The following is an 11,979-nucleotide window of genomic DNA, read 5'->3' as shown; positions in this document are numbered from 1 at the left end:
TCAGCTGATTTGCACAATTGCTGCTGTATCCACACCTCACCTTCATTCCAGAGGTGCTTCACAGTCCTGCTCCTCGAGACACACACACAGTGCCAGCATTCCACTGAGTGTACTGTAATGCCTGGAAATGTCAAGTATTCACCAGTGACCTCTCCCAACTTCTACTGATTATATTATTTTCACTTTCTGGGTCACGTCAAACCCTATCTGTGTTTGGGAAGATATGATCCCCAGGCTGGCATTGCTGTGGTTTCTTCTGGGTTTTTCTGCCTGCTTAGTTAAATATAAACTGATTGTGTATCCCCCAACCCCCAGTGTACCATGACAAAGTCACCCTGAACACAGAATATCAGCCCCGCACTGCCCATGTGATCATGCAATTGGCTATGCAAGGCTGCAGGACACAGACCATTTACTCTGCTCCTTTTGCGAATGGTGTGTGTGTGTGTGTGTGTGTGTGTGTGTGTGTGTGTGTGTGTGTGCGTGAGAGAGAGAGAGAGTCAGAGAAAAAGAGGGAATATGGGTGTATTGACTATCAACTTACGGGAATGGGTACAGATATCAGCGAAGCGGAAGCAATACATGTGTTTGTGTGTGTGTGTGTGTGTGTGTGTGCGTGTGTGTGTGTGTGTGTGTGTGTGTGTGCGCGCGTGCATGAACTTTTCCCCGGCCATGTGGTTGGACAAAGGGCAAGGATTGAGAGGGTTTGTGAAGAATGCAGCATAGTGCTGATCAGTACTGATAGTGGACACATGGCCTGTGCGAGACAAACAAAAGACATGTTACCTCCAATAGAAAAACACTGAGTGGATGATTAGTCAATGCAATGTGGCAATACACTAGGCCTGCAACAAAACATGATCGCAGTCATGTGTTAAGCAGCTCATAAAGAGAATAATGTCTGATCAGTGGAAACCGTTTCCATCAGAAGGCGCAGAGTGATGTCAACCGCGCGCAGGTTTGTTCCAGTAATAACACACATCGGGAGATGTTTGCCTTTGCCGTCGATCAGGGGGCGCCGGCGCCTTTGCGGACGGCGACAACCACCGCGTTGAACTGGCGGCCTCCTGCCCCGCTTGCCTTCAGTGCACAGGAAGGCCAGCTTCCTGTTTTTCGGCCCCATCAGTTTGGAGGACAAAAGCAACACACAACGCGGGACTGACACAGGAGCACAATAAGCTCCACACGTCAGGCCCTCAGGGCACCCACCTACATAGTGTCACACCCACACACACATACACACACACCCTGATAAAGATGGCTCATTTAAGTAAATCATTATCCATATTGATCACAATCAGCTTTGACTAATGTCACAATGTGTCGTGTTGTAGTCGATTTACCATCTAAGCAACATTTATAATTCATTACATGAATATAAAATCTGCCACATGCAGCCTTAGGTTTGCTGGACAGTGAATGGATGGAAGAACAAATAGGTTACGCCGTACAAAGCTTCGCGCACCCTATAATGAAGGAATTTGTCTTTCAGTGAAATCCACACGTTAGCTTTACAAAGCACTCTGTTGGAATAGAGTGAGTGAGTTAAGCAGATTAAAGGGACAAAGAGAGAACATCTTGTACAACCATTGAGCTCCAGAACCAAAGTGGTTAGAGAGGGCAGCAGAGAGAGAGAGAGAGAGAGAGAGAGAGAGAGAGAGAGAGAGAGAGAGAGAGAGAGAGAGAGAGGCGCCTCTCACATCCCCCTATTGTCCAATTTCCTCAAGGATTCAGACCCACGGCTTCCTCAGGACACGGGACAAGGCAGTTTATGGTATATATAAAACCATAAACTGCCTTCTGTTTACTTGCTGTTTAGTCTGTAGTCTTAAAGTCTTTAAATGTGTCGGGTCTTTGACTTTTGTTGCATTTGGCCAAATTCAATTGCCTTTAAACATGATCTGACTTGACCAATGTCTGTTTGGGAAGCAGCGGATGGGTGTTTCACCTTTAGATGGAGATCTTTCCGCATTGATACCACTGAGCCTATTGAATGCCGACACACCACTGAGTCAGAATGCACAACAGTTCTGCTATCAACAACATGACATGCAAGTCAAAGTCCTACTGTGTTGCATAACTCTAAAGGTCATTCAATGTAAGGTAGTGACTGAGATTCTACAACCAAACACAGCAGAGTAAATCTGTCAACAGCTTGGCAATTAACCTCTACTACTCGACAGCAGCTCCGGTTTAGATAATCCAATTAACAAATTTGCTTACGTCGACTTTCCAGGAGAGGGCGGTGTCACAACAGTTTTAGCAACAAGCCCAGCCTGGCACTGATCAAAACACCAACAAGTCTCCTTTTCATGAAGGCTCTCGACAATCTTTAAATCACTTTGTTTCATGCAGTCTGCGCGGTTCTTTAGACATGCTGCTCATGTGATCCTTAGGTTTATTGTTCTGACCAGAATCAAATGACACTGGTTCAACAAATGATTCAATTAATTTAAAACGCTTCAGACATTGAGCATCTCTAACTCACCTCGTGTGAAAAATTAATTAAGACTGAGAATAATGACTTTGTGACGCTTAACACTTCTTGCAGTGTGATGTGGGCGATAGGGTCCCCAAAGCGTTCACATGCAGCCCAGAGTGACGTCGTTTAACGCAGATTATTGAGAGAGCAGTCAAGTCACCAATAGATAGGCAGAGTAATACCGGAAATAAGGCTACTTTGCTTTCATAATAAAACCATAAAAAAATACTTATTGTGACATCCAGTAGGCTGCTAATTGCCGCTGTTATTAAATGTCCCAGTTTATGAGCTACGAGAAAGATTTAAGTACAGCCTATTTGGTTTAGCATATAGAAGGAAATCATATTATTGTTGACATTGTATTTTATTTTACACTTTCAGTCCCTTAATAACAATGTATACTGATCATTGGTAAAGCATTCAAACGAATGTCATCTCTTCGAATCTACTAAATTTGAAAGGGGTGTTTGAAGAGGTTTATTTAAGGATTTTTTAAAAACCCTTTTTTACCCTGAAAACAGCAGAAATGAATAATTACCGATGACCAGATATTTTAACCAAAAGTACTCAATTCTATGCTTACGAGAATTAGTTTTTTTGGTGATTCATATATTTTTTCGAAATAGATTACATCAAAAGAATGTGTAAAATATAGAAAAGGTCATTTAAAATCCAATCTGATAATAGTAAAGGTCTTCTAAAATGATGTGTTGTGGGAATGTTTCCAACTTTTCAGAATTATGGACAAGTAAAGGCACATATAAGAATCAACACCTAAAAATTGAAGGGTATTTTATGTGATTAGCGTTGTTGTAACGCTTAGCCTTAGACAGAAAAAGGTCAGGGCTGCCTTTGTTCATTTTATTTTGAAAGTGAAGGCCGGAACAGGTCTGCCGCGGCTGCGCGGACGCTATGTGAGAGGCGCGCGGTGACAGCAGCAGCACACGGTCAGGGAGAGCGCGGCGGAGCGAGATTCAGCCACGAGCGAACATGTGAAGGTGGAATCCGACTGAGCAGCATTGTTTCTGTGGAGGAAATAAAAAAAAACAACACAGCCGACTTTCCCACGCAGCAAGAACAGGAGCGCTATTTTTGGATTTTGTCATTACTGGAAATACCCTTTATTTTTATTTTCTTTCTGGCTCTGTCCACCTTGTCAGAAATTAGACTGGAAGCGGTGTTGCGCAGAGTGAGGAGCATCATTTACGTTCACTAGATGTTCAATTTGTTTACATTGCATAATTTGGAGGGAGTGAACTGCCCCGTGAAGATTTCCTCTCGCTTTATGGGATTATTCTCGACGGAGACGCTTTGTTTGAAATAAGAACAACAGTGGGCATCATGAGTTCCAGTGGTAAGTCCATTCCTGCGCGCTTTATCTCGCCACTTATAGCGCGAGGACGGTACCTCTATGTGAGCGCAGAACTACCGTTGAACAATGGGAGTCTAGAGATGGAAGATAAAGTGCCAACTGAAGTCGGGTTCAAATCAAAGCTCAACCAATTCCACAAATGTCTTTGTAATTTTAATTATAGAATTTATGTGACACATATCTCTGCGTATAATGTGTACAAATTCCCTATCAAAGACTGGAAGCAGGTTTAGAGAGGACAGGAGAGCTAAGTATATCTGGAGGTCAAAGGAGAATATTTCCAGAGTTCATCCATAGAGGAGCATTTTTGGGATTCTTCATCCACATAACAGCTGTTGCTTGGTCCCTCCCAATGTCTGCTCCCCTCCTCTGTCACTCCTCTTTCGTCTTCTTCTCTCCTTCCTGGTCCTCTTAGCCACCACCACCAGCACTACCTCTGACCTCTCATGGGAGACCTCCCAGTCTTTCAGCTGTTGCCTCTTTGTAAAAAAAAAAAAAAAAAAAGCCCACCTGTCCTCTTGCAGGAGCAGGAAACCCTCGAGCTGGAGGTTTCTGACCTGACCGCTGTCGGTCTCATGAAGTTTAGTTCACTGTGATGCAGCACATTACAAATGAGTCTGACAGCCCGAGGGGCTTCTGTCATACTTACCATGGTCCGGCCCGGGGGCCTGCTATGATGCTAAGCTGACCTTGCATCAGCTGACTGTGACCCTGATCCTCTGTCAGCTGAATCAGGGCTTTTTCCCCTGTAGGGCTGGCTGGTCAGCTGTGTGAGCATGTGCACGCCCGTATGCGTGCCTCCACTTTGTTGTGCACAAAGTTACCGCCGCCTGATTCACAACGATTGGGGCTCCGAGGGAAGACTTTTAAAGAAATGTCCCTTAGCTGTCAGTGAGGCCACTTGAAGTCAACGGACACCGTGGGTGCCCCGTGAAGTGATGGTGGTGTCATGTGCACCCTGTCCTCCCTGTCCTCCCTGTCCCTGTCCTCTGTGTCTACAGAAAGGAACCGGGTATTACTGCATCATGTCATTGTGTGGCACTACATTATTCATCCAGTGATCTTAACACCCTCTGGTACCGAGGCTGCCAGGTCCCCGTGCCCCGCATGCCGGGAGTGGTGTCGCAAGCTCCGCGCTCCCCGAGAAAATGTGTAGAATTCTTTTGTTAAGCTTCGAAATGCTTTTTCTCAGCTGACACCGAGGAGGAGGAGGAGGAGGAGGAGGGGGAGGAGGGCGTGCAACGCAGCGTGTGGAGAGCTGTCACAAGCTCTTGTGGTTCAAAAGCATGCGCTTTAACAGGAGACGCACACACAAACCTGTGGTTATGCCGTTTGACTGTGAGTACGCGTGTCAGCACCGTCACCCCCCCCCCCCCCCTTCCAGTCAGTCAAACATATGCTCCCCTCTGACTCCAGGCACACTTATTAAGGGTTGGACATGAATGGGCCTGTTAGGCAGTGCTGTGTGCACTGTTTTCTCCGCTGCATGTGATAACCCAGAGGCCAACAACACACACACACACACACACACACAGTAATTACACACAGCTCCGGCTGTCTGTCTTCATCTTCTGGGCCTTCTATCTTTCATGGTCACCGGGTTTTGTGTGTGTCTGGTCAGACTCCTATTTTCTGCCTGGCTGGCTTTCGAGGCAGGTCAGTTTCATGTGGAAGGAACTTTGGTTCCATTTAAGAGATATACTTCATGATTACTAGGCAATACTCCCGCAGAGTAAAGATGTACAGTGTGTGTGTGTGTTTCAGGGGAGCGATAAAACACATGTTGATCAATACACTCATCATTGAGCCCGGGGACCTGAGGGGATCTGCAGAGCCATACATCACAGGCAGCACCTCTCTCCTTCCCTCTCCTTCTCTCTGTATAGCAGAGAGTTCTCAGGCAGCAGACAAAATACATCCCAAACTTCAAAAAGTGTGTTTTTCTGCGATGAAACCTTTATGCTGCCTTCATGGCCAGGACCCTCTTGTAAAAGAGATTTAAAATCTCAATGGGATTATCCTGGTTAAAAAAAAGAAAAGAAAAAAGAGAAGAAAATAAAGAAATGGATTGGCTGTAAATTTGGTACAAGAATTGAATGGTTACCAGACAAAGAATCCTGACGAGCGTCACTATGATTCTCCAATACTGACCAAATCCCTGCTAAACTAATGACTGAATCATCCGCCGACCACAGACTGTGAAGTTTGATGAAATCCAGCGCTTTCCAGATACCTTGTCATGAATCAAAGCGTTGGCCAAAGGGAAATATCGGTTTTATGATGGTAAAATGTCAGCGAGTTCATAAAATCATAAGAAATGGTCCTCTGGGAACCGTTCATATCCATGTTAAACTTGGTCTGTACCAAAGTGTGTGAATGGACACACTGATCCAATGACCCACTGACAGACAGTGTCCTCCTGAGACCCCACTTCTAGAAGGGAAAAGATAAATAAATGTATCGATACACAGGACAGTACGAGATTAAATGAAGAGGAATGAGTCAGAACAAGGGTAGGCAGGGAACGGAGCCACATCATACATGATTCCTGATTCCTGCTCTTCGGCCTCATCTGGTGAGCAGTCCTAACCAGAGCAAAACCCCGTTTATCACTCCTCCTGCCAAACGCCAGTTTAATCTGTGTAGAACAGTTAAAACCCTTGTGGAAAGGACATTGGAGACTGCAGCGCATGGAAACATTCTGTTGCCATTTAATCTTTAGACTACAAAGCTATTTTTTTAATTTAATTTGAATGACTGGAATAAAAAAGAAGACTCATTCAGCTCAAGGCTACACTACTGTGGCTTGAGTGTGTTGCTGCCTCAAGGTTTCTGTCTCCATGACCTTGGCCTCTGCTGGGATTGAGTGATCATTCAGACTGTCAGTAGCAGTCTGACCCCTCTCTCTCTCTCTCTCTCTCTCTCTCTCTCTCTCTCTCTCTCTCTCACTCTCTCTCTCTCCATGGATTGACCGTGTGTTTGCGATACCACTGGACGCTATCGTTGCTCTGATGAATGCTCCTCCCGCCAAGGTCCTGACAGAGACGAAGGGTGATAAAGACAGTGGATGGTCGGTGTCGTTGAGACACCTGATCATTGGCTGCATTCGATTACAAACAGGGAAGGCATGGTTTTGCTTTGTCCTGACAATATTAAGTATAGAATGCTGATTATGTTTCCCTAAAATACAAAGAACATATTGGTGTCTTAGCTCGACACACCTTGAACCAACTACGACTTGTGAAGGTTCGCTCAGTACGCTTACAAAGAACCACTGAATAGAACACAACTTGCTACAAACCATGAGTGCAGTGAGCTTGGACTGCAACCAACGATGATTTTCATTATCAATTAATCGCTTGGTCTATAAAATCTCAGAAAAAATACAATCACCAAATTCCTCACAATTACAAATTGCCCCAAATGTGACATCTTCAAATGCCTTTTTTTTTTGTTGTCAAACCAACATTTGGAGATATTCAGTTTACCGTCCTCGCAAAAAGTCACATCTTTGTAATAGTCTTATCAATATCCAGCCTTTGCAGCTGAATTACTATACGTTAGATTGTAGACATTAGCTCGTGAACATTTAAGCTACAGGTAGGCATATCACTCATTAACATATAAGTGGCTTAGTGTGGTTGACTAAGATGTGTTTTAAACCTGACCGGTCTGTTTACACTAGTTATTGTTGCCCCTGATTCGCTGTTACAACTGACACACATGGGTATGTTACTAACTACAAAGTAAGTTATAAAAAGCAAAACAACACATTTCTCCTTTAATGATTCATCTTGAATCTACATCGTCTTTGTATTGCTCCTCTTTGATTCTTCGCCACGCTCTTCTTCGCTCCACTCACTCGTCACCACTGATCTCCCCGCATCCCTTGTGACTGAGCTCCCAGCGTGTGCTTCCCCCGGGGCTGTCAGGTCAGGGGCAGAAAATAGCAGCATCCTCCCCGTCCCTGGGGATGCTGTCGGCCTCCCTGACCCTGGCCCTGTTCCCATCACCTGTCTGCCGTATCGGCTGTTTTCTCCCGGGGCGCTCGCCACTGATTCGGAGTGAGTGGATTACACCTGTAGTCCTGTGGCTATCATTAGAAGAATGACTCAACGCCTCAGCATGGGTGAGGATGAAGGGTTGTTTGAGAGCTCTGTAATGGGTTAAGACGGGGCGAGGATGGCTGTGTTCAATGAGAATGAACGCAATGACACAATTAGAGTTACGAAACGCGTCGGCTCCTGAGCTTTTTGTGTACCTGGATTCTCGGCGTGGGTGGGGCTTTTTTTTTTTTGGCATGCACGTTCAACTAGCTCAATAAGCATCTCATTTATTAAAACATACTTGTTGATAATTTGCAGCAATTTGCCGCGCCTCTGCCTGTTTAATTTAGGCATGTGTTGATAATCTTCATTGAGCATCTTGCTCAGTTTTTACAGTATGTTGTGTCTTTTATACAGCTTTGGGCTGCGAAAAACAGAGGAGGTTACACTCTGCCAGAGGTTTGTTCTGGCCGTGTTTCAGAAGGTCAGCATTGCAAATGAATGTCCTGTGTGTTTCCAGTAGCTGTTGGCACAGGCTTACATGTACCGCCATTAGTTCTCATTGTCTTTCATTCACACCTGATGGGATCAGTGTTGCTCATTTGGTTTTGTGCCTGGTCTCTCTCTCTCACACACACACACACACATTAGACACTTATCAGGCAGGGTAGTGGGTCCCAGTGGTGCTGCCAGCATTGTGAGGGAAACAATGAACTAACAGAGACTTGAGTGTGGGAGATCGGGAGTGGGAATTAATCATGATTGCATATTTCCAGTGCCCACACAGGGAAATAAACTGCATGCCTTCATTCTGTCTTGCACCCATGGATGTCTGCATCTCCTCACACGTACTGTAGCCCACACTATGCATACACCGCTGTCAAACTTGGAGCGTGCGAAGGGTGCTCAGGCTATGAAGCGTGCAAGACTGTTCGACTTTTTAAGTGCTGCGAGTCTTTCGGGATACGTCCAGTGAGATGGAATCAGACAGTTCTGTCACGCCAGCCCATATGCTGATGCTGCTCTGACTGAAGCGGCAAAGTCCTTCAGTCAGCTACTCAGGTAGACAGTAGGGCCAGCTGGTTACCCTGCCATTATACCCCTCACACGGAGAATAGGACCACTCAAATGCTCCTTCAGGAAGATGGAGCAAAATAAGAGACTGTGAACCCAGCTGTTCTGGCACAGTCTTGGTATTGGGAGGCTGGTTGTCTCTGCTTGTGGATGTTTGTATAGCCCAAAGGAGAGGATGGACCTTTAAAGAGCCTCTAATAGCCTAAATGGTCTTAGATAAATTAATTTTCCTCACTCATTTAAGTTTCAATTAATCTGTAATTTTGACCTTTTTGCTTGTGAGAGCATTTATTCCATTACTGTTATGGCTGTATGTGAGAACTTGCTTTCCTAACAATGTGAAATAGCTGTCGGGCTGGCAGGAGTCTAACATGTAAGCTAATACTTAATGAGTTAAGGAGATCCATCCGCTTTCTAACCTGATGCAGCAGTGCGTGTGTGTGTGTATGTGCATGTTTGTGTGTGCATGTGTGTGTCAGCCCGTATGAGTGTGAGAGAAATAGAGACAGTGGGAGAGAAAGCCTGGAGCTTACCCAGCTTACATAGGTGTCAGACCTCACTTCTTCAGAACAAGTGTTGACAGAGCTACACGCTGATCTTATTATGTGAAATGCGCACAGTACAGTCTGTAGTGTAGGATAATCACCACAGCCCCAGTTCTAGTGATGGCTTGCAGCATTGTGGTGAAGAAACCTTTGTTGAAAAAATCCATTATGATTTAGAATTATTACTATGTTATTGTATTAATTAAAGTGTACATTTGTTGTGGCTGCAGACACCAAAATGTTGATTGTTGTTTTCTATGTGATTGACAATGCCATTGTCTAATTTCATTAGTGGCAATAAGCTACATTGGTTTCAGGCTACATGAAAAAACAATTATATTTCCATTCTAGACCAGTAACTGTGAGATGAAACTATTTCTGTCCAATCATAGCTTAGCAACGGTAATGAGACACGGCAAGCCTTGTATTTCTCTGCATGTTGAAGCGGTGTACATGGGGCTCTAGTAAGCAATACTCCATGTAGAGAGTTTGGGTTTTTTGTCGTCTTTTTTTTGGAAACCCCAAAAATACAAGAGCAAAAGTGTAAGGAATGGATAAGAGTGTGTTTGTCTGCTCTAACGCAAGCTGCAAACGTTAGCATGTCCAGCTAACAAGCCTATACTACCTACAGTAGTAACACAGCATTAGCCTAGTAAATCTACATTACCTAGTAAGTAGCTTGATTTATTGGATTAGCGCACAAGCAATCCCAGCGAAACTCTGTATCTGAAATAGATTTACTCAAACAAACTTGGTTATTCCTCATCCTAATAGCCATGAAATATACAGACAGACCTTACATTTTATCTTATGATACTTAAATACAAGAACAATACTGTGACATTTTGACGGGGACAGGTTATCTTTAGAAAGCTCTTTCATATTCACCTCATGAAGGTAACGTTAGCTTTATTAGCTCAGCTAGCTAGCTTTTATGTTGATAAAGTCTTCCACCGACAGTTGGCAAATTTGACTGGTTGCTGGTTAGAAATGGTAAGCTTGCTTTTGTCTACCACTGTCAGAAAGAACCTATTGCTTTGATTTCAAGCGGTAATCTACCACCATTAGCATTGTTAACTGTGCTTTGCAACATGAGAAAGCTTGACAGGCGTAGCACTATGGGTGGCTTGGCAAACAAGTCAATTCATCTTGCAAAATAGTTTGTCAAACACATAAATAGAATAATAAATGTGTGTTTTTTTTTTTGTCTTCTGCAGCTTATCACCAAGGCTCTGCGGCAAGTGAACGAAGTTCTGGCCTAATCCGGTGCCAGCGATGTCGGGAAGTATGCAAAGGAGAGGTGGTACGAGTACAAGAAACCCACTTCCACGTGAAGTGTTTCACCTGCACCGGTAAGACATGGGAACCTGATCCAGAACAACACAACACAGCAAGTGGTAGAGTAGACAAACAGCTGTAGTGATCACAGAAACCGTTGTTGTCTTACAAAGTCTCAAGGCTTGGGTGGTGCCGGTCCTACATGTTGTCAAAGTTAAATAAGAGGGGACTCAGATACTGGTAGTACACTAGAAACAAAGACATCTATCTTGTGTCACTTCCTTACCTTCCATACCCACACCCACACACACACACACATTGACAAATATACACTCACTCCTCGTCCATCTCCTAGTGGGCATGCTGAGTGCGAGTAGTAGTAGTAGCCCATGGTGGGAATTGGATCAGATCAGAAGTGCCTTGCAGGGGACTTAGTCCCCTGCTAAGGAAGCTATTGCGCTGCCAACATGGAGAAGATTTCCTATAGAGGAACACGTGTTTCTATTTTGTAATGTATTAAAACTAAATATATATATACATCTGTTTAAATTAATAGTTTGATATTTTGGAAAATACACGCCCAGCCAAGAAATTGCTTTAAATTATTGCTTTAAGAAGCTTTTAGGTAATATAGTAGAAATACTTTTTAAAATCCCTATTTTTTTCACATGTCGTCAACTGTGCAGGCAAAACATTTTGATGCTGCAAGCAGTTGGCATGACTGCAACTGACATTTAGGAAACTGTTGATCAGATGAATGGGGTGATTCTTTTTCTTTGGCTCAGCAAGATTGCAAAAAAACACTTCTCTAAGGGGGTTTATGACAGTCAAGTATTTTGTGCATGTGCAAATTTGAAATCAGAGAACCGAGGAATTGTATTTGTCATGCTGCTGTACAGCCTGCAGCAAGTGTACTCAGTTGTATGTTAATAACATTTCTAACGCAGTAAAGCCAGTCATGGTTACGTTCAGTCATTTGCAGATGCATTTTAAACAAACAAGCAGATAGATTGTCATCTAATCTATCATTTTTGCATCGTCTGGCATAATTAACACCTGACACAAATATCTCCTCACTTTGTTCACCACCTTATGTTGACATTATACCACACTGGCTTAGTTGAATAGGGCCGAAGCATTCTAGTTCTCTGATTTAAGTAAAACTTTGCAGTACGATAAATG

At 43.9% G+C, this 11,979-nt stretch overlaps 1 protein-coding gene across 1 annotated transcript in view; it reads left to right on the top strand.

Moving 5' to 3' along the window:
* The first annotated feature begins 3,512 nt into the window (after window positions 1-3,512).
* Window positions 3,513-11,979, top strand: part of ablim3 (actin binding LIM protein family, member 3) — a 38,021-nt gene continuing 29,554 nt past the window's right edge. The window contains exons 1-2 of the mRNA XM_079167449.1: window positions 3,513-3,836; window positions 10,737-10,871. Of these exons, the coding sequence (XP_079023575.1) occupies window positions 3,824-3,836; window positions 10,737-10,871 (148 nt within the window). The 5' untranslated portion in view covers window positions 3,513-3,823. The remainder of the gene's footprint in view (window positions 3,837-10,736; window positions 10,872-11,979) is intronic.

This window comes from Pholis gunnellus (genome assembly GCF_910591455.1).
Source record: "Pholis gunnellus genome assembly, chromosome: 10".
NCBI lineage: Eukaryota > Metazoa > Chordata > Actinopteri > Perciformes > Pholidae > Pholis > Pholis gunnellus.
The sequence above is the reverse complement of the archived record's forward strand: the minus strand, read 5'-3'. Positions and strand labels throughout refer to the sequence as shown.